The sequence below is a fragment of the Aphelocoma coerulescens genome, chromosome 17, assembly GCF_041296385.1.
Source record: "Aphelocoma coerulescens isolate FSJ_1873_10779 chromosome 17, UR_Acoe_1.0, whole genome shotgun sequence".
Taxonomy (NCBI): Eukaryota; Metazoa; Chordata; class Aves; order Passeriformes; family Corvidae; genus Aphelocoma; species Aphelocoma coerulescens.
In genome coordinates, this window is record NC_091030.1 from 8511759 (window position 1) to 8534953 (window position 23195).

The 23195-nt window shown below is 51.0% G+C and overlaps 1 protein-coding gene across 8 annotated transcripts in view; it reads right to left on the reverse strand.

The window, feature by feature from the left end:
* Window positions 1-23195, reverse strand: part of GPSM1 (G protein signaling modulator 1) — a 73514-nt gene that overhangs the window by 37822 nt on the left and 12497 nt on the right. For 3 of the 8 annotated variants that reach the window (XM_069031615.1, XM_069031616.1, XM_069031620.1), the window contains 8 exons: window positions 8771-8992; window positions 8179-8314; window positions 7765-7907; window positions 6512-6635; window positions 5634-5749; window positions 5266-5421; window positions 3514-3622; window positions 841-967 (listed from right to left, as the gene is read on the reverse strand). In XM_069031615.1, the coding sequence (XP_068887716.1) occupies window positions 841-967; window positions 3514-3622; window positions 5266-5421; window positions 5634-5749; window positions 6512-6635; window positions 7765-7907; window positions 8179-8314; window positions 8771-8992 (1133 nt within the window). The other 5 variants (XM_069031619.1, XM_069031617.1, XM_069031618.1 and 2 more) reach the window with 5 other exon arrangements.

Here is a 23195-nt window from a genome sequence, read left to right on the forward strand (position 1 = left end):
GGGCACAGTGCCTCAGCCCCAGCACCATCCCCCCCACGTCAGTGCTACCAACAGGAAAGGGAGCACAGTGCCTGGGGAATGTGCCCGTGCCAACAAGGTCATATTTAATCAGTGGACACCTCCTGGGATGCAGTTTGTGTGAATTAATAAGTCTGCCCCAGCATGGGAGTGCCCATGCCAGGCACCCACCTGTGTCTGCAGTGGGGAGTTCCAGGACACACAGACGGTCCCCCGAGCTGGGGACACACTGTGGTGACCCATCAGTGCCCCCCTGCTCCCTGGCAGCAGAGGCAGAGTGACCCAGGGCCAGTAAAGCCACTCTGGCTGCCGTGACCAAGCCTTGCCACATCTTTTTTCCATGTTCAGCACGGCTGAAGGTGTTCCAAGGGTGAGATGTCACCCAGTGCATGCTGATGGTCCCAACCTGCCTTCAGCCCATGCCCTGGGCTTGCTCCTGAGTGCTAATAAGAACAAGAGCAGCCAAAAATCCCTGCCAGTCACTCCTGAAAGCCTGTGGTATCAGTCAAATCAGTGAAAAGGGCCCTGCAGAGCTTTAAAAGATACAAAAGCCGGTTTGCTGCATGGCACGTGGAATTTTATTCCCAAAGCAGATTAATTCCATTAACTCATTCTGTGCCCTTTTTTGGGGATCCTTCCCTGCCTTTGCAGATCATGGAAAGCACAGAGCAAACGCATCCCAGCCCCCCTTTGAGGTGAAGACACTCGACAGCCTCATCTTGCTTTGGCATTTTTATTTCCTGCCCACTTGCAAATGCCTCCCCCTCCCCACAACACACAATTCCTGAGACCTCCCAATGCCCCAGAATCCCAGAAACTCACCTTGTGCCTCATAGCCGGAGTAGGGGTGAGCTGCACCCACGTCCTCATCACCAGGGCCCAAGCCAAGGGCTGCCCTGAGCTGGGCCATGTTCACCTGTGCTGTCAGCTCCCCATTCCTGTCCCCGATCTGCAGAGGAGGGAAAACCAATAGGGCAGTGGTTAAAGGCATGGGGTGCTCCGAGCAAGCAGCCCCCAGCCAAGGGTTTTGCCAGTCCCATCCCAAAATCAAACACAGAGACAGCCAAAACGGAGCTTGGAGACACCTGAGAGACCACACAGCTCTCAGCACCAAAGGAGATAATTTGGGAGAGGGTCTGTGCTTGCTGTGCTGCACCTCAAAACTCGGTGCAAGGAACTGAGAGGGCTCAGCTCGCCCACTGCCACAGAACTGAGCCTGAACGTGCACGTCTGGGCTGTCCTGTAGCCACACATGGCTTGGCAGAGAGCCCTGGAACTCCCAGCCCCCTTCCTCAAGTATTTCCATAGTTACTGAGCACCAGACAGCCACACTGCCATCAGCCACGTGGGCAGTGTCACACCAGGGCTCCCAAAGCCCTTCTCTCCTGGCTCACAGCCATACAACTTCAAGTTGTTCCTAGTGATCTACCCACACAACGCTCCGAAAAAATCCTTTAAAAGTCCACCCAATTTTACCCAATTCCCACCTCTTCCTGGCCTGAGGCCAAGGAAGCTGATGTTACACGTTTGGGAAGAGATCTGTCCAACAGCTCCTGCTACATAAAATGAGGAGCTGTAGGACACAACGCTGGGTCCTCCTCAAAGTTTAACCAAACCAGAGAAGGGCTGTGCTGCAACATCACCAGCGGACACGGAGAGGTCACCCAGAAACAGCCTCTGACCTTCAGAGGAAGAGCAGCCTGCGTGACAGAGGAAGACCTTGGCTGCTCCCCTGGGCAGGCCTGATTCCTGTCAAATGCCTGGCAACAGCTCTTTTGTGTCCCCTGCCACAGACGGCAGCACGAGCCGTGCTGGAACAAAACCATAAATCCCCACATTATTTATGACAAAGCCCCAAGCACCAGTAAAGGGAGGCAGATCAAAGGGCTTATCACCAGGCATAAATCCCCCTGCCAATTACAGGAGATTTGCTGTTGACATCATCTCCAGAGAAATTACTATGTCCTGGTTAGGTCTCACAGTCCTTGATGCTCTATTAAGTGCTTCCCTGACTTCCACTCATTTCAGATCATCTCCAAAGCTCTATTAACAACCGAGGGCAGGACAACGATCCTGGGCAGGACCTGCCACGCACACCACAGCAGAGCCCTGCTTTCTGCCCTCAGCCTCCCAGGAGCTGCACTCTGAGATGACAAAAGTACTCTGGAGCAGTGTCCTAGAGCTGGGTCAGCTTCCAAGATTTTAAGTATATCTCCTTTATTCCAGTGGAATTTTGTAGGTAACTTCTGATCACCCTGCAGCAGCTTCCAGTGTGGTCACCCCAGCAGGTTTCATTTGGATTCAAATGTCACCATTAGATCTTTGTTGGGAAGAAGGTGATGGGAAGTGAGTTATGAACATCAGCATGAAAAGGCTGAATGCCACAAGGTTTCTCCTGGGCAAAATCCTGGTGCTTGTCAAAGGGACAGTCTCTGCACTGCTCTGTTATTCATGACTGGGGAACTTCATCAGCCACCAGCCATGAGGAACCCACTCCTGACAGAGCTGGAGCCACAGCCAGCACCCTGGAATGACAACACTGGGAACCACCACCCTGCTGGGTCTCCCTTCCACCCCCAAAGGCCCCAGGACCACCAGTGCTCATCCTCCCATGGCCCCTCAGCCAACATCTTGCTCTGAGGACTCAGCCCAGCCTGAGTAGATGTGGGAAAGTTAATATGTCCTAAAATGTACAGGGCCAAAGAACAGTATTTCTTCAGTGTGTCTGATCAGTATAATTAAATCTGTAATTAGGCTGCTGTGTCAGCCCTACTCAGAGATTTAGCCAACCTAATAGACAGGCAGGAGAACACCCAGCACACTTACACATGGTGATTTCAATTAGTGCTTCAAGAGGGCAATTTCTTCATCTGGGGAAGACTAAAGAGGCCACGGCCGATTTCCTCAACACACTGAAAAGAGCAAACAGTGCAATTCTGGCTTTCTGCACTTCTGAGCCACCTAAAAATGGCAGGAAAGCTGCAGAGAGCTGGGCAAGGCCAAGGTGAAACCCCAAAGGGGGTGGCAGTGGCACAGGGCTGGCTGCAGGCTGTGTGCATCCAGGGACAGCATCCATTGCATCAGGACACTGCAGGTCCAGCTCAGCTGGAATCTCTTTGTGCTCAGGAAAGCAGGATCCTACAGACTGGACACCATGAGGCACCTGAGTGCCTTCACACCTGCTGAGTGCACAACACCTTGGCCAGCCAGTGGACAAGTCCCCAGGTCCTTTCTCGCCCAGGAACATTGGTCAAGAGCAAAGAACAGCTCACACATTTGCTGTAGTTAAGGGGAAGGCTGGGAGCCTCCCACCAAAAGAGTGTTTTCTGGCCAAGCTCTGCAGTTCCTAAGGACACCACTGAAACAGCACACAGAGAAGGGCTTTCCAGAGCAGTGAGAGCAAGATAAATGCATTAATAGAACTCATTGGCATGAAATAGTCTTGCTCTCACCAGGGGTCACAGGTTCCCTCTGATTTGCACCAGCTTCTCTTACCTCTTGGGAGATTTCAAGATGTTTCCTTGCAAAGTGCAAAGCCTGCTCATGGCTCCCCAGGGAGACATAGGCATTTCCAAGACTCCAGCAGGCTCTTCCTTCTCCCACCCTGCAGAACAGGAAACTGTCAAACCACAGAAATGCTGGGCAAAGCCCAGCAGGGCCTTCTGGAGAGCACTGCCAGCCAGGCTCCTTGCTCTGCTTCCACCTCCACAGAGGTTCTACACTGGAAAATGATGTGTGCTGGACATCTTAAACTCTTCTTACACTGAGCTCAGCAAGAGCTGGGGATAAACAACAGCCTGGGAAGCAGGACTGTACCCAAAGGGACAAAATTTAAGCAATGGAGCAAAGGCTCAGGATGGTTTGGCTTCACTGGTGAGCCACCAGCTCAAGAGGAGAAGCTGGAGCTCCTGTCCAGCTTCCACCTCACACAACCAGGGCCCCTCTCCAGAGCTGCACAGAGGGAATGCAACATCCAACAGCCCAGAGCTAAACCAGCGAGAAAACGGCACGGAGAGAACATTGCAGGCAGCAACAGCTCCAGCTGAGCCCCAGCACTGCATCACCAGGGTGAACACACAGCCTGGAACTGCATCCAGCAGAGGACAGGGACAGATCTCCACCAGGTCTCTGGGCACTCAGGTGGTTTTCAGGAGGCAGGGAAAGCAGGTGGATGTGGAGCCTGCCCTGTGCAGCCCAGACCCCCAGCCTGGCTCCCGTGTCCCTGGAGCTTCAGCAGCTGTTTGCAGGAGCAGGCAGAGCCTCCTGCTCCCCAGAGCCTGCTCAGCCCTGCAAACGAGCAGATGTGGGGGGAGAAGGGATAAAAAAAGCACCTGGGGGCGCGGGGGGAGGTTCAGCATGACTGCAACTCCCTTTTCAGAGGTTTGGGCGGGTTGATCAGCATTTCAACGTTTTTCTTGTCACCCTGTTCAATACCTTCTGCTCATAGGGTGTGTTCCCAGAAATGCAGGAGCCCACAGGCCTGCACCCCCACAGCATGATTCACCCTTGGGTGGGATTGTGCCTGCTCTGAGCAGAGACTGCCCGGGTGGTGGCACAGCTCTCCCATCCTGATGTCCCTGCTCCATCTAGTGGAGGACACCCAGCTTCCAAGGGAATTCAGCACATTCAGCTGAACGAGCTGCCTGCCAAGTCACTTCAGCTGCAAAAAAGGCTCAGGATCAGAATATCCAGGAAAAAAGAACCAACTTCTCAAAAAAAAAGAAAAATTAAAAATTTTTTAAAAATTAAAAGGCCAAGCCTCCTAAATAATGAGTAGCAAGACCAAGAAACAAAATACATCATCTCCACAGCCTCCATGCAACATCATTTGTTTGCACATGGAAGTTTCCAGCATTAACCCAGAGCAACAGGGCAAAGTGGCAAATCTTGTGTGCCTTAAACATAGAGCTTTTAAGGAAAAGACAACTTCTGAGCTCTCGGGAAACCCTCCTGGGATAACACAGCAGCAGCCACTGGCAAAGCCCTGAGCATGATGCATCTTCTTGAAGTACCCCTCATTAGGAATCCCACTCAGCCCACACAGACACAGCATTGAGGGCCCAATCCCCAGGTTTGAAAGACATGAGAAAGGTGAATCATGTCGTGTTTTTGACACATGACTGGATTAAGGATGGGCTGCCCAGAGATTTCAAGAACACACATCACTGGTGTTTAACCCCAGCAAGAGAGAACAGTAAGTCAGAGAGGGCTCAGTGCTCTGCACCCTCACCTGAGGCACTCCCTTACCTGTCTCCCAGCTCCTGTGCTATCACCAGGTGCCTTAGGTGGTACTCGATGGCTTTTTCATAGTCTTGAAGCAGTGTGCACGTGTTCCCCAGACTGTAGCAAGCCTGGGCTTCCACTGCTTGGTCTTTGAGCTGTCTGGAGAGCTGGAGCGTTTTCCTGCAGGGAACAGGTGGGAAAGAAGAGCCCTGGTCACTGTCAGGCCACAGGGAAGCCACCCCGCGGTGTGCCCTGTGTCGTGCTGACACCTCTAACACCCTGCATCGCCCACCACAGCAGCCCTGCCACCTCAGGTCCCTTGTCACAGTCCCTGGAGCTGAGGGATTGGCTGTGACAGCTCGGGATTCCCAGGAACAGCCCCTGGCACTTACTTGTAGTACTCGGCGGAGATGTCGAACCTGCCCAGGAAGATGTGGGCGTTGCCCAGGTTGCTGTAGGCTCTGCGCTCGGCTGCCTTGTCCCCAAACTCCTTGGCAATGGCCAGGCGCTGCAGCAGACACAGCTCAGTCAGCACAGGTGGCACCTTCGTGTCCCACAGCAGCTTCCCTGGGGATCCACCTGTAGGGCTGCAAAGCTCCCACCCAGCGAGGCCGTGCTGCACCTGCCTGGCAGGGCTGGGTGCAGCAGGAAACCTCTTCCTCCTCTGCAATTCAGCATCAGGAAAGGCCTTTGGAAACGGGGGAGTGATGTTGCTGGCCCCCCAGCATTTAAAAAGCAGAGGAGCAGTGAATGTCCAGGGTGCTGAGCACCTTCCACTGCAAGGGAACTGCTACACACACTGCAACAGAAGCTAAATTGCATTTGAATCAGGGCAGGAACTTTGTCACCTCACCTCCCTGTAAACCTTTGCAGGAAATTATTATGCTCTACAAGCAGCATTTATTCTTGATCAACAGCTCTTTCAGCAGCCTAATTAAATTCATGGCTTGCATTTATTAAAATCTAGACTGAGACAAATTAAGAGGAAAAAAAAACCCAAAAAAACCCTTTCTAGACCCAGCTGCAATTTGCCCTTGGATATCTCCTTTGGTTTCCAAGCCAACAGCACCCTTCCCTCAAGCTGCTCATGAGGTGCTGATGGGGACTGGAGTAAGATTTGCTCAGTGTGAGCTGGTACAACAGGGCACACCCCGGGGTTCACACAGGAGGGAAGAAAACAGCTGGGGAAAACATCTCCCTATGCCTGCTGGGCTGTGGTGAGGAGGAAAGCTGCTCCCAGGCCCAGGCAGGGAGCAGAGGTGTCTCCTACCTCCTTGTGGAAGGCTATGGCCTCACTGAAGTTGCCCAGTAAGTACTGGGTGTTGCCGAGGTTGCCGTAAGCACGGCCCTGAGCAGCTCTGTCCCCCAGCTCCTTCACCAGGGACAGGTTCCTCCTGAAAGAAACCAGGGCAGAACAACCATGAGCCACAGCCCTGCAGGGGACACGGCAAGGAAACTTGCACAGAAAGGAAAGAGAAGGCATTTCCCTCCCAAAGCACTTGGGCACAGGTGACAGGCTGGTGACAGCTCTGGGAGCTCGTGCCAAGCCAGGGGTGCAGGTCCTGCTGCTCTGTCCCCTCAGGCAATGGGTGGCTCCGTGCAGGAATCACACCTGTGCCCACACACTTGGTCTGACACATCCCACATTCAGTCAGAAGTGCCACCTCACTGCAGAACTGGGGGCACAGGAAGATTTCCCTGCCCTGCTCCAGGGAGAGAGGCAAGATCCACAGCCCCATGCCACGGCTCTGCTCCGGGAGCTTCCTGGCATTTCTTGACCTTTTTTTCTCTACTTACACAGGCAGCACACAGAGAGTGGTGGAACACTCACTGCTGGCACAAGTTTACCCCCCTGGCTATGCTACATGCACCATTCATTGGAAAAAGGGTGGTGAGCTATTTATAGGCACTACCACATCCTCAGATACGAGGAGAAGGATATAACATCTTATCACTCTCTTCACTTAAAAAGCCTATTTAAAAAACTGCTTTATAAAAGCAAAACTCTGAAGTACGAGGAGAAAAACATGAGCCCAAAATTCTGGTGACAACCTCCCCGTGTGGCACATCACAGTGATCTTTGAAATGATTTAGGAAAAGGAAGGATGCTACAAGCAAGATGAAGTGCAGATCCTTGAGAAGAACCAGGACTTCAAAGGGACTCTTCCCTTGGGTGACAGGGATGGAGATGCACAGGGATCCATCCTCACGGAGGCCAGCAGAGAGCAGCAAGGGCTACAGGAGCTGCGAGTTCAGCTTCCCAGCACAGCTCAGGGAAGCAGCAGACTGTTGCACTTCACTGCACGATCACAATTCAAACCACAGCGAGTTTTACAAAACCAATGCCAGGATGAATTTTAGCTCAAATTTTATAAAAGACATTTTCTCACCTTCTTTGAGATTAATTTGCCAACATAGCTTGGCATCCCAGGGGAATATTCCTAATCTATTACAACCTGCAAATTCTCATTCAGTGGCCCTGTTCCCTGCAGCAGAAGAGGATGGCCAAGCCTGGATACTTACTCATAATATTCTGAAGCTTTCTGCAGTGTGTCCTTGACCTCCTGAGGCAGGTAGCCCGGGTCCTGGGCCGTGTTCCAGGATAAATGCTTTCCCTTTGCATGGTAAACATTTCCTATGTTATAGAGTGCTCTGGCTTCACCTACCTAAAGGGAAGAAGAGCAGGCAACAGCAAGGTATTAACTTCACATCCCAGTGTGGTCCTTTCCATTGCTGGGCACAGATGGACAGAACCACAAGCCCACATTTTCCTTTCCCATCTTCACCCTCACAGCAGCACGAGACGTGTGATGGCAGCCAGAGAGGAGAGCTTCACCCTGCAGCCCCTTCCAAAGCCCACCTTCACCAGATCACATTTTCTGACTTGCAGACAGATTCTTTTTAAAGCCAGGAAATATTTCCTGTTGGAACCATTACCTTGTCTCCCTGCTCCCGAGAAATGTCCAAGTGTCTCTGGCAGCAAACGACAGCTTCATCAAACTGCCCCAGTATTTTCAGTGTATTCCCAAGGTTGCCACTTGCCTTGGCTTCTCCAATTCGGTCCCCAATGGTTCTACAAGATGAAGGTGTTAAAGAGCTCAGAGACTTTTATTCACCAGCTGCTGGAGGCAGATTCAAGCTGCAGCTTCGCAGCACACACGTCTGGCTGGAGAGCTTCCCACAGACTCCCACAATTCTGAAGGCAGATCCTTGTTCCCTATTTGCTGTCTCAGAACTGCTCTAATGACTGCAGGTCATTACAGGGAGTACCTGGGGACAGAAGTGGACCCTGTCCTGCTCTTGCTCCAAGCACCCTCCTCACATCCACATCTCTTTCTCCATCTCCCTGCTCTGAGGGCAGCTGACACATTCCCACCGTGTCCCAAGTTCTCCACAGGACAATCACCCCCAGGTTTTGCATGTGGATTTCTGGAGCAGATCTACTCAGGCTGCTGGGCTCAGACCCCACAGAACCTGCCCTCACTCAAGGCTGTGTCTGATGAGGATGAAGCAGTGCTGACACACTCACCTGGCCAGGGTAAGGTCATGTTTGTGGTACAACAGGGCCTTGGAATACTCCTTTAGGTAGAAATAGGCATTGCCCAGCTGGCTGTAGATGGCACTGAGAGTCTTCAGGTCCTCTGTCCCCACCTGCACTGCTGCTTCAAAGAAGGCTGCCCCAGCTTTGAAGTCCCCAGCCTTGCACAAGCGCTCTCCTTCCAGGGCCAGTTCCAGGCAGGATGCCTCCATTCTGCCAAAACCAAGGAAATTATTTCTAGAGGAGTTTGCCTGCAGTGCTCCCACTCTGCTCTGCAATGGCTACAGAGTTTGCTTCATTCATACCTTTACATTTTCCCCTGGACTCAAAGCACAGGAGCATCCAAATTCCAGCTTCAAGTGGAAGGTGTCCCTGCCCATGGCAGGGGTTTGGAAGGAGATGGTCTTTAAGGTCCTTTCAACCCAAACCATTCTAAGATTCTCTGATTTACAGACCATATCTGCAAGCAGCCCAATGCAGCCCCTGGGTTCCCAGTAGGAATCTGGACAAGAAGCTCAGGGCTCCTGGCTCCAAGACATGGAATCATCACAGGAGTAACACCTGTGCTGCAGTTCCAGGTGCTGCAGAAGCCACATATCCCGGTATTTATACCTGAACCATTTTCCCTGGGGTAACAGTGAGGGAAGCCAAAATGTAACAGGTTTTTACTGGATACCAGAGAAAACCCTGCAGATTTTCTTGGCCAAGCAGCTCCCAGTGCTCAGTGTCTGCTTTTCATTAACTCTCCTGCTGTCACTTTTTCCACAGGCACTCGGCACATTGGCCTCCAGGCCAGCTTTCTCCCCATGCACTTTCTGACACCTTTGGCACTGGCACACTCCACGCTGTCAGAGACAGCACTGTGAGCAGTAACACTGCTTCAAGAGAGAGAAAACACCCCCCTGAGTGCCCCACCAAGTCCTGTCTAAGTCACAGCTGTCCCTGTTAGACCATGCAGATCCCAAGTTCTCCAAAGGGATTCCCAAGCTTTCATTGGAAATGTCTCACCTGCTGCACAGCCAGCCCCTTCCCAGGGGGAATGGATGCAGCACGTTCCCCCTCCTCTATTCAGATGCTTCTCTTTGCTCTTCTTCTGCTCAATTTATTTTTAAAAGTCAAAACTATCTAGGTCAAAGGTGGACGTCTGCTGAGAAAAAAACACAGCTCCCTTGTCCAGAAGCAGAACAGCAAGGGTCTGTCAGAAGATAATAAATGCCCACAGGTGGTTTCTAGTCTGTTCTCAGCACTTGGAGAAAGTTTGTGGTACCCAGCCCAAGAGAACAACTTGTCCAGCAGACTCCTCCTGGAGGAGTTTCCTGCTGAGCCTTGGAAGATGCTTCCCAGGAGCCCAGGCCCAGCCCTGCAACCAGGGGCTCTGCAGAGCAAGGACAACCTGCCCTGCACACACCAGCTCCAGGACACAGCTCCTCCTGCCCCAGGCCCGTGCTCCCACATCTCCTGCCATCCCACACCAGCACTTGCCTCTCCTTCCCAAAGGGGCACAGAAGATGCAGGTAGGAAATTCCAACCCTGACACGTTTCCCCTACAAACAGGCCGAACCCTGCTTCCTCAGCTGCCTCAGCTGAAACAAAGCCAGTTCCTCCATGAGCAGCTCATAAACCCTCTGAAATCCAAGCCCATTTCCCTGGCAATCTCCCTGCTGAGTCGGCTCCGCGTGGTTCCAAACACCCAACGCTTGGCAGCCCCACGGCATCCTCCAAAGCAGGACAGCCACAAGGACTGACCAAACTAAAGAAAAATAGCAGAAGACCTGGTTTTAAACTCTCCCCTCAAACACACCTGTTACCTCTTCTGCCTCGCTGTTCATCTGTCCCCAAAGCCACCAGGTAACAAGAGGGAGAAGGGGGTTGTGAAGCAGCTGCTGTGAGCTCCCAGCCCGAACTCCCACACAAACATTTGATTCCAAAGCAAAGCCCACATTTGAGTGGCTATTTTATTTATACAAGAAAGCTGCTTGTGGTGCCAGTGCTGCATTTGTCCCTGCCTCAGCTTCTGTTTGACAGCAGGAATAAAAATATTAAGACTAAAAATATTTAACTTCTCTCTGCTGATCCTCTTGCTAGACCACATGAAAATTAATGAGTTTCTGCCTGGGGATCCCCCCAAAATTTCATCATCCTGCATCATCATCATGTATTGACAAGTCTCTGCTGATACATCCCAAAGAGCTGAAAGGAGCTTTGGGACTAAAGGAAGACAAGGAACACCCTGTACTCAAATCAGCAGGATTAACTTCAGGCAGCTTAGTGGGGATGAATCTTGAGAGGACCTGAAATGCAGGAACGAGCCACTACCACTGGAGTTAATGATTCCAGTTAGAAGGTGGCAGAGACAGAAGCAAACTAACTTGAGCTCAAATTTCAGCCCAAACAAAACTCTTCCCAATATCCAGGTTCTCTTTGAGAAATTGAGTTCACCAGCTGTAAACAGTCCAAAAAACTGAGCTGGAGACTGATTTCCCAAATTCATGGCATAGCTCACATAGAACTTCTTGGGTTATTTTAAGAGCTTGAAGGTTCCCATTCCCACAGCAGCAAAACCCAGGTACACACTGCAAGGGTGGGACCATATCTGCCATACCCCAATTTTGTGCCCCAGAGCCCACTTTGTGACCCACTCACACTCTCTGGGTGCTTCCCTGGTGTTCCCATAGTAACTGTCCAGGCACAAGGCAGTGACATGACCTCCCAGTGCACACAGCCCTTAATTAAAATCTGTTTGTCCTTGAACAGGCTGCTCTGCAGAGTATCTGACTTATCTAATTAACATCACTGCTCAGACTGGGACCTGAGCAAACAAGGGGAAGGGACAGGAGGCTTTTTCCCCTGCATCCTGCTCTGCCAAGCCTTCGCTGCCTTGGACAACAAACAAGGACTGCAACTATTAATAGAAACACAACCCACTTGTAAAACCCACCTGCCCTTCAGAGCTACTTTTGGGAAGCACCTTTGCATGCAGTTCAATCACTTCAGGCTCAAAAGCACTCAGGAACACAATGCCAAGGGCAGAGGAATCAACTAAAGGCCAAGCAACAAACTTGAGCACACTAAAACTCCACTTAAAAAAGCTTCCAAAGCCCATAACTCAACTGCCCATAAAATACAACTAAAAGGACAAACCTGAACCACCCTGACAGACCAGTAAAGGGAAAAGTCAATGACAACAAGGTCCGAGCCCTCCCCTACCTCTTCTGCTGTCTGTGCATTTTCTGAACGTACACCCAGAGCTCCAAAGCCACTGGCAGAAGGAAGCAGTGGGGCTGAGGTCTACTTGGAACAATCTTGCAGGCAGGCAGGCCCCAGGTTTTTGCAGATGCTGATGGCATCTTCCCCCCCATACAGCACACGCTGCTCTCCAGTTTTCAGCTGGTCTCCAGTTTCCACTCCATCTGCACAGGCAGCACAACCATTAATTAAGGAGCACTGCTTTTGTTTCCAGAGGCCTACAGAGAGTAATGTCTTCTTTCCTCCAGGAAATTCAATATCCTCCATCCACTGTTGTTTCAGGTAGCAGAGAGATGAGTCCACTGCTGAATTCCAGGAACAGGAGCGTCTTGGCTCACTCACATATTTTCAGTGTGCACAAGAAAATGAGCCCTAGAAGAGTCTGTGGGATGGTCAGAGGCAAGCAGCTCCCTCCCTTCTGGACTGCTCTTTTGCCCTGTAGTCCATCAGCTTTTCCTGTTGCTGCCTGTTTGCTCCAAGAGTAGAAGGGCTTCAAACCTGCCCTTGTCAGGTGAAGAGCTCAGGGTTCCTCCAAAAGGTCACCTTTGGGCAGAGCACTCCTTAACCTGCCAGGCTCCGAAGACGCCACCCAGGAAGCTTTACAAGTTCCAGAAATGATCCAAGCAGCTCTCAGACCTGGGAAAAGCAGAAGGCAGATCCCACAGAGCACATCCCTGCCCATTTAAATGGGCCCCAAACCAGCCCTGTCTGAGAGGCACATCCTGCTCCCTCCCAGCCCTCAGGTGTGAAGTTTCTGCTCTGCTGACACAAGGGAACACGCCTGAGCTGTGTCACCTCAGCAAGCACCTGCTGCTCAGGCTTTAATGCCAGCAAAGAAGATTCCCATTGTCCTGAGTCAGCAGATTACTGGGACAGGCTGGAGGAGCTGGGCTGGGCCATCTGGTGCAGCTCAGAAGAGACTTGGCACAACACGAGCTGCTTTTCACAGCTGGGACACTGGGGCTGCTTAACACAACTCCCCCACCATGCTCAACCTTCCCTCCACCAGCACATCCCAGATCTGACCATGGGAGAGGGGGAAGGTCACTTCAAGCGGCCCCTGCTCATAAGCTTTGCCCTAAATCAGTGCAAACCACTCAGATTTGTGTGTTCCTCCAGACAGGTGGGATTTCCAAATATTCACAGAATCACAGAACGGTCTGGGTTGGAAGGGAGCTTGAAGATCATCCAGTTCAATCATCCCAGACTCCAGCCCCACCACAAGCACCCAGAAAGGTCCAACAACCTCCCCCAGATCCAGTCCCAGACCAAAACATTTCCTTCTGAAAGCAGGGAGATGAGAGGCTGTGTCAAGTGTGGCCAGACAAGAACGAAGTTTTGAAGGCACCATCTGTAATTTAGAAATCAGAACAGGGCTGGTGTGTCCAGCAACAAGTCCCAGCATCACTTCCCAGCTGGAGCTGGGCAAGTCCTGCAGCTCCTCCACACCTTGGATTACACAATCCCATAAAACAGCAGTGAAGGAGGAGGCTCCCAGAGCACAACAGCAAAGAGAACATTTTTTGAAAAAGCAATAAAAGGCCACATATAAATGCAGTGTTTGGCCACAGATGCACTCAGCAATCTGCCCAGAATTCTGCCAGGGGAGTGAGAGGGTGGCACAATGCTGGCAGATGACTTGGTCCCCATCAGTGTGGCACCTGCCAGTCCCCAGTCCAGGAATGGGTGTTGCTTCTCACACTCATGAAGCAGAAAAGGGTGACCTTCCACTGTGCAGTGACAGGCAGGAGGAAATCTCTTCCCAATCCAACATGGGCAGGGCTTCCCTCCCTCCCTCCTTAAGTTTTTCTTTAAAGGATAACTGATGCGAAGGCAGAAAGAGCTGAGAAGAACGGGAGGAGCAGCCTTGCACAAGAATTGCCAGGGTCACCCATCACTGTCAGGCAGCAGCTAATGAGGAGCTGGAGCACAGATTGCCTTTTGCCTGCTGCAAGCTTGTTCAAAGAATTCCACAGCAAAAATGTGCCTTTGGAAAAGGTAAAATACAAAGATTCTTACATATCAAATGTTTTCAGCAATTTGGAGAAGGCAGAGACAGTCCCAGGAGTGCTGGGGAAGCCAAGGACACTGTCAAGTGAGAAATAAAGGGAGCAGCACAAGGTGTCATCAGTGCCATTATCAACGATCACCGTGACTGCTGTCAAGCACTATAATTAGGATTTTATAATTGGTGATGATAGAGGTCCCCAGAGTGGGAACACCACGCTGGAGTGTGAAACCCACTCAGACCTCCCAACACCCTGCTCAGGGCTGCCTTGCTCACAGCAACCTGTCACTGCTGACAACAAATCCCTCAGGTTACACAGAAAATTATCGTGTCACCAGACAGAGCCTGGGGTCAGCTGTCTGCTGCCTTAAATATTACAAATACCACAGGGCAAGAGAACCTCTTCCTGCCTGCAAGGTGAAACTGCCTTTAAAAAAGGAGAGAAGGGAAAAGGAAAGGTATTTATAGAGATTTGATTCACGTCAGTGGGGGCGACTGCAAAACTCGTTCCCAATCAGACCTTGCATAGTTCAAAACTCCAAGCTTTTAGACAGAAGGCAAGGCAGAAAACAACCCATCAAAACCACCAAGAGTAGTAAAAAATTCCCCTTAGTATTTCTATTGATATGAGTTAGCGAAGCAACAGATTTTAGCATCTTACTTGCAATCTGATTAAGTTTTGTACAAAAATAAATCTAATTCCAGAGTGCTGGTGATGAGCAATTAAACATTTTCCGAACCAAAAAAGGATCAGATTTACCAGGTGCTCAGTGTAAATGCATACTCACTGCCTTAACGAACTAAATGTGCATTTAAATAATTACTTTCTCCAAGGGCGTGCTGCCAGTCAATCAAGCTGGGAATTATTTCCCTTTAGCAATTTCCTTTCCCAGCCCTGCACGGCTCCTGTACCTGAGGACTCTGCACCTCCAGGTCCAGGTGGCTCCAGACCCTTGGGGATGTGTCCCCTGCCCTGACGGGGACACACTGGAGGAGTTCACATTTTCCCTGTGCCAAAGCCTCAGCAAAGGCTCCGATTGTTTCCCCGTGCTTCCCTAGCTGAGGAAAGCTGTTCCAGATGCTCCTGAGGCACAGCCCGAGTTTATTCACGGTGAATTTATGCCCATTTAGCCTCAGGCCAGCCCAGCACTGCTCTTCTCTGCCCGGGGCACTCTCCCAAGGGGTTTTGGGCAGTTTTCCATGGTTACTCTGCCCCAGGCAGGGTCCAGCACATTCACACCTGCCTCTCTCTTGCTCCCAAATGAGCTCCAATCCTTAAGAAAATCCCATTACTTGCTCCTAAATACACGTGGTTTCAACTTCCTACCCTGAAATGGCATCTCCTAGACACAGCACTGCATCCATCCATCATTCAGTCCCTCTTATCCATACTGCTCCATATCCACACACCCAGCAGCAACCTGGTAGGAGAATAATGAAAATACTCGACTATCTCACTCCCAAAACCAGTTCAGGCGGAACGTGGCCAGCACAGCCCCTCACTCCCCACCCACAGCACATCCCCAGCCCTAATCCCCTCCTGACAAGCAGTTTTCTGTACCAAACACAGGCTGGCAGGCAGGGTGACAAACAAATCAAGATATACATAGAATTAGCCTGATTCAAAGCACTTTTGGAAGCTTGAAACCAGCACACAGGAGCTGGTTCCCCTCCAGCCAAAGGGCAGAACCCCTGGGCCACCCTGACCTACAGCTCACCTCATTAGTGAGGGGAAGGAAACAAAACCTCCTGTTGAGTTTGGAGAGGCAAAGGTCAGAGATGAAACCATGAATGCTGCACCCAGTCCTCCCCAGCTTCCGAACTGGTTCCAAGCATCTGGGCCAGATCCCTTCACATCTCTGGGCCTCCAGCACATCTGGAGGGGAGGAGGTTCTCACTCCACACACTTTTGCTGGTAGGAACATTGCAGTGAGTCCTTTCAATGACCCCTGAGCTGAAAATAATAATGTACACACGCACTTGCTGCTGCTGGGGAAGTGTTTGCTCAAGCTGGAGCTCCAGGGATTACCCAGACGAGCGATTTTCACCACAATCTTTTGCTAAGGGCATGAAACAGAAAATCCAGAGGGAAAAGCTACAGGGAGTTCTGGAAGATGCTGGGTCTGTGTGCTGGCTTCAGGTTTCCTGTCCCCTCACTGATGCAGCATGAGTGCTCCACAGTAGTCATTTCAGCTAATTGCTATCTACCATTAGCTGCAGAGTACTTACAAGGGATTCAATTCCACTGCATATTTGCTAATAAATCCCAAATGACACTGAGGAAGACAGCTGTATTTAGCTGCCTTTACCCTCTTATTAGCAGTGCTGAATAGGACCCCATTTCAATGCAGAATGGCTCCAACAAGCTGCGTCATTGTCAGAAATCCAAATTCAAACTCCCCACTGCCTGCTGGAAAGCAAAAGTCATCCAGCATTCCCCTGCTTACACAACCTCTGTGGCTTTGATCTGTGGGGATGGGAGAACAGAGGACAGATGGGAGTTATTTGCTGTTTTCAGAGCATTTTGTGAAGCAGTTTATGATGCTGAGTCGGTAGGTGCAGAAACTTCAACCTAAGGACTCCATAATATTTTGCAGAAGTGCGAGGGCAGCAATTACCCCATTTTTCAAAAAGGCAGCTGAGGCTCTGTGGGCAAATTATGCCTTGCTGTGAGTCAGCTGTAGAGAAGGGAAAGGAACCCAGGAGCCCTGGCTCCCAGAGCCTCTGCCAGGGCTCCCTCACAAGTGCCAAGGGCAGCTGCTCCATCGGGAATGAGGTGCAGCACCTTCCATCCAGGCAGGGATGCTCACACAGCCTGTGCCACCAGCTCAGCACGATGCTAAACAACCACTAAAGATGCCCAAAGAAATGCCCCCAACTCCAGGAGCCAAAGATATTCTTGACCTCTGGAAACCTGATCCACAGCTGGAAGGTTTGGGCTCTCAGTAAATGACACATTAGCAACAATTATCGTGAATCTATGACCCAAATCCTGCTCACAAATCCAGCTGGACCCACAGAAAGAACAGACAACACAAGGAAATTTTTCTGTGTCAGCTGAGGAGTGAAATTTCTACCAGGCAGTGAGCACAAATTTAAATCATTGTGCTCCAAAATGACTCAAGTATCAAAGGACTACCATGGATGTAATTAACTTGCAGCACTTGAAAATGCTCAGACGAGATTAAGGGGCAAATGTGAATTTCATCTCATCCTGGTTAACAGTTTCACTTGATACCCAGTTTCAAAGCACTTAAATTATAAGATGCAAATACTTTGCAGGGTCTGACGAAGTGATGATTAAGGAGATATCAATTTGAAAATTAATTCATTAAAACATGTTCTGACTCCCAAAGGAAAAAAAAAAATATTATGAATCCACCGAGTGTATGAACTGATCACATTCTCTGAAGGAGAACTGTGCAGGAGAACTCACTTTCAAGAAGAGTGAGAACAAAATGAGCCTGGAACACAATCTCTTTGCACAGCTCATCACCAGGGCATAAACCCAACTATCAACAGCCATCTGAGAAAAAGAGAAATAAATGCAGAGGCCAGGAGCACCAGCTTGCCAAATACAAGTGGAGTCATGATGCTGATGCCTGAGGATGCTCTTTCCTTCCCAGGAACACAAAACCCAGCAGTTTGTCTCTTTCCTGCAGCACCTGACCCCTGAAATGTGCCCTGCAGAGCTCCAGGCAAACCAGCACCTGCAACAGGATGGGGTTTTAGACATTCCTGTTTTGTCACAGAGGAGACTTGGAATGAACTCAGCACAATGAAGGAAACTTCCTGAGTTTTCCAAGAGCATTTTGCTTTCTTGTACAACACTAGCACCTCTAATGAGGTTAATCCATCACCTTGCCATTAAACAGCACTCTGGGGATGGTTTCAGCAGCAGTAAAGTGCTATTTCCTTCAGTCACTTCCAGAAGCCAGAGAGCAGGAGAGGACATGCAGGCTGAGAGGCTTTTCATTACAAACTTCCTTTGGCAATCGGGTCAACACATCTCTCACTAAAATATAGGCTGTGATTTAAACAGCCACACTGCAGAATACAGCAGGTTACAATTACCATATGCATTAGAAAAACGAGTAACTGCCTGATCAACAACCACACAATGAAAACAACCAATTTATTTCTTACCCATTTCATTTATGCCATTCAGCTTCTATTACCCACCAGTACAGAGCAGCTCATTCAGGTCAAACTTAATACTGAGAATGGGCAAGTCTTGGTTTGGGGAGCTCTTTCCAAATTCAGAAGAGCCACAAATGAGAGATGTACAGACATCTCTAAAGCTGCCCCCCAGACACACAATGGGGGGCTCAGCCAGTGCCCATGGGAGCAGCCTGGATGCTGCTGGGATGGGAGAAGGGGCTGCCTGGGCCAGGGATGAGTTGTCATGGATCCCACTGGAGCTCCAACACGGCAGTGCCAGCACAAACCAGACACAGCAAAGGAACAGCTCGGGACCAGAGCTGAGACAGCTTTGACTGAAAACATCACAGCCTCCCCCAATTCCTGCCCCAGGGTCCTGCCACCCCCAGCTGCTGGCAGGGTCAAGCTCAGCTCCACAAGTGCCACCAGCACAATCGTCCCAGTTGTTCTGGGCAGCTGTACAGGCTGTGTGAGGTTTCCTTTCCTGCACAACCTTCTCAAGTGAAAGCAAGGCTTGTTTTCCCACAGGCCCCAGTCTATTCTCTGTTCAAGCTGCCTCAAACCCCTCCAGCTGCAGCCCCCACTTCTCCTTCCTCTCTCAGCCTGCCAGTTGCTCCCGCCTCGGAGCATGGGCTTGCAGCAGGAAAACAACTGTGTATGGAAAAGGTTCTGCCAAGCTCCAGGAACACCAGGGACTGCGTTACAGCCAAGCCCAGCCAGCCAAAGGAGCCACCTCTGCCTGTCCCCGGTTCTTGCCCATGTCCCACCCCACCCCAAACCTCCTGCAGCAGCTGGAGGCTGCACACACACCCCACGTGTTGCCTTTCCTGCCCACAGCCCCCTGCAAACCACAGACCACGCTCAGGGCAGGGCAATGGGATCGTCATCGTGATGCAGCAGAAAAGGAAACCATCACAAAGTTCACACCACAGTTTTTTCCACTGACTCCACAACAACCTACAGCCAATTTGGTTCTGTTCCCTTCCTGTCTCATCTGCTTCCGTCAGCCCCAGGCCAAGTGCTTCAGTCCAAGGGAGAGAGGCCTTTGGGATCCATCAGAAAACTCACACCCTGATCCTGGGCCACGCAGGCTTTGAGCCAGGGAGGTGCTGAGCCACCCCAGCTCACCAAGAGAACGCTGAGGATGCTCTGCAGCACCAGCACTTGCACCTGAAAAAGGTTTGGATGGGACCTTAGTGACAGAGCCAGCACGAACCTGACCCTTGTACTTCCTGCAGAACTCGCTGAAGAACAAATAGCAGGAACCAGACAAATCCAATGAATCCAAACAAGCAGCAACTTCTTTTTCAAATGACCATCTGGTAAAGCCTTTGAGGAGAGTGAAATCAAGCCAGAGCACACCACTGAGAGCCTGTGACAGTCCCTCCCTCGGTGATTACAGCCCTGTGTGCCCAAACCAGAGGGATTCACAAAGGTGGCTCTCCCAGGTCACACAGGGCCGTGGGCAGAGCTGTCAGGGCTGAAGCACTGCCAGCCACCAGGACAGACTGTTGTTGGCAAAGCTGCAGCACAGCAGATTGCACTGATTTCACATTGTTTTTCTGCAGCTGTCTCCTGCTCAGAGGGCTGTTAAAAGCATTGTTGTGCTCTCCCTGAAAATTCCAGGGGTGCCAAAAATCAGGCATCAGCCCAGAGACACTCACTGGTTTAAAAGGTTCCCATGGCCAACAGAGCAAGAGATCATATAGAATACTGCCCTTCTCCCTGGCTGTTGCACAGCTGCAGGGCATCCCTCTGGATTTTGTAAAGATCATTCCACATCTGTCTGAAAAACAAGGAAAGAGGCTCCCCAGGAGCTCAAATATCAGCCAGGTGTCCACTGCAACCCTCGCCAGCATCTCTAAAACTGTTCCTGCAGCTCCTATGTGCAAACCCACACCCAGAAGAGCAGCACCAGAAGTACTTCTGGGTGCTCTGTGGAAAAATCTATGCATGCCACCAGATTAATCTGCAAGCCCACAGACCCGAGCGCGGCAGGATTCCCAGGAAGCCACGCGATTCCGTGCAAGGTGAGAATTCCGCTCGGCTTTGCTGCTCCACAGAGAACAGCCCTGCTGTCTGGCACTGTGCTGGGTGTGTGCTGCCTCTGCAGGAAACCCTCCAGCATCCTGCAAGCTGCTTCCACAGCATTGTGGGACTGAGTCCTCCACCGCATCTCCCCAGATTTTTAGCGCTTCTGTCCTAGCGTGGCTCCATGGAAAACATCCACCCTGGAAATGCTTCGCACGTCTGTGCAAATCAAGCGCAGGGAGGCGAGTCCTGCTCCTCCCCACACACCACATCAGTTTGGCTCTGACACTGTGGCATTAGTGCAGTGTAATCACAGGAGTAAACAGCAGCAAACACAGGTTTGGATAAGAGTTTGTCATGTCGATCGTGTTCTTTATGTGTGAAGCGGGCTCCGGTCCTGTCCTTGCACGGGAGGAGTGTGCACGAACATCACGTTTCTTGAAAGTCTTCCCAAATACAGCAAGGGTGCTCCTCTCCACAGGCCTATTTTAGGCTTAGTTTAGATCCTTCTTGCAACCTCACAGGTATTGCAATGAGTTTACAGACCACAGGCTGCTGCTCTGAAGCACTGGGAGAATTCCCTGCTCCTCTCCTGCCTCACATTGGTGAGAGAAGCTTCAGGCTTACACACACGCCCAAATCCAGGGAGCCCATTTATCCTGACAACTGAATTATGCATGTCTGCAGGAAAAGAGAAACCTCTGCTCCTGCACAGAGACATCATCATCAGCCAGCAGTGAAACAAACACATGGCACAGCACCAGGCTGCCTGGAAAATGTACTTCAGGAGCAGGGACAGAGGGGAGGAGGAGACAGGTGACAAGACAGCTCTTACCTTAACCCCTAAGGGTGGTGGGCTGGGGGAGCTGCTGCCATGCAGGAACAGCTCTGTTTCCACACGGATTCCGTGTGCTGGAGGAGCCTGCCTGTTCTAATCCAGGGCATTCCGGAGCGGCTGCATTTGTGCTGCACAAACAGCCTCCACCAACCTTCCAGGAGCAGTTACATCCACCAACACACATGGCTTTAATTGGGGATGCTTTTTTTTACTTCCATTGCAGTCACATGTTCAGAGCTGTTACTTTTCTCTCCTCTGTGTGTATCTGGATGGCTGCCTTCTCACTCCTCTGTCTGAGCCATGCCAGCCTCAGGCAACCAGCTCCGAGAGCGTCAGCCTCGACAAGTGACTCAGTTCTGTCTGGAGCCAGGTCTGCAAAGCATCTCCTGCCTTCCCTTCCCAAGCTGCTGCTCACACAGCTGCCCTGGCCAGGTGAGCTCTGCCCTCAGCACATGGGCTTGGAGCTCCACAAAGCAGAGCCGGAGCCTGACCCTGCTCCAGCAAACCTGAGCGGAATTTCTGAGTCACGCTGGGGAGAACCTCACCCAGGGCCCGGCAGAAAGGGATTTCCACCACAGGAGAATCACTTTGCTCAGTGCAGGGAACACAGCTGTTTTCTCTACTCACTCCTCATCCTTCTGTGACAGATCTGCTGCTGGTCCCCTCTGCAAAGTGGTCACCCACTGGCACAGCTGATGACCACTTTCTGCCAAAACAACTGATGCCAAAGGATGGTTTCATTGGCGAGAACATCTTGCAGAGTGAGTTTTTCTTTTCTTCAGAACAGCAGAGGAAAACGTGGGTATTTTCAGTCATTTCATTATTAACTCCTCAGACACCTGAGCACGCTGTGGAAGCTCCCCATGGACCAGGATCTCCTCAGAGCCTGTGGGACCTGCTGGAACACTCCCTGCCTGCCCTCCCAGTGGGGCACACGAAAGGGATGAACACAGAGAAAACAGCAGCTTTCCTTTCTCCCCTGGCTTTACCCAGGAAGGCACCAAACCACAGAATTCCATCAACCAAGCAGTTCGTGCTCGTAGTTTCCTGGATTACTGCCCTGATGGAAGCAATTCATACAAGAGCTAGCCAAGGGCTGTGGCCTTAAAATTCTGGGCACATTGTAGTGAACTCATATGTTTTATTATTTAGACCCATGCAGGAGCTCAGACACTCGGCTGAACTCAGAGGCCAGGAAATGCCTGGAGGTACACGTGGAGTATCACAATTCCAGGACATTCAGCTGCTTTTATGGATACAAGTCTCCACTCACTCGCCGTGAGATGTTGGCCCGTGGGCTTCCCAAGCTGGAAATCACAAGGGCTTGCTTGTCAGGAGGGAAAGAGAAACACCCGTGGCTTAGGAAGCTCGAGATTTTCATTTGTTAGTTGCTGGTGGTTTGTATTCCTGCCTTCATGCTGCAGAAGGCTTGGCTGATAAACAAGCTGAATCTGATGGCCTCTGTGTTTTGCAGCGAGATCCAATCCCCAGAGCATTTCCTCCATACAAATCTCTGCAGACAGCTGCTAAAAAAAGGGGCTGTTGCTGCTGCAGCACCAGCTGGGATATTGTGAGTGCACAAGGACAGTAAGGACAGGACCCTCCTCAAAGCACTGGCAGCTCCTGCCCATCCCAAATCCTTCCTGCCCGACTTTAACAACAGATATGTGCTTTTCTCTCTCCATCTCTCACCATACCCCAAAAGACAACCACCCCCAAGGCAGGGCAGCTCCACTCACTCACACAATTCAACCTGCAAGATTTTCTGACAGGAACATTGCTCTGTGTCCCTCTCTCCCTGTTTAAATTACCTGCTCTATTCTCAAAGCCTGAGAGACAGGGAACATGTGGAGTCCCAGGTGCCTGAGCACTCAGGGCTGTTCTGCTTTCTTCAGGCCAGTCCCTAGCACTGGGCTCTTTGCAGTGACCAGACCCCAGGGCCACCCAGGCTGCTCCTTCTCCTGGGGTTTGCAGCATTCCCACCACATCACACCTTGTGAACAGGCAGAGCCTGGTATTTAATCCATCAGCTTGTAACTTCCTCCTCAACAACTTTCTGCTCCCTGTTAGAACAGCAGAGACACTGTAATTTCGTGTGACACCAGTGCTGCACTGCCCAGCAGGGCTCGGTA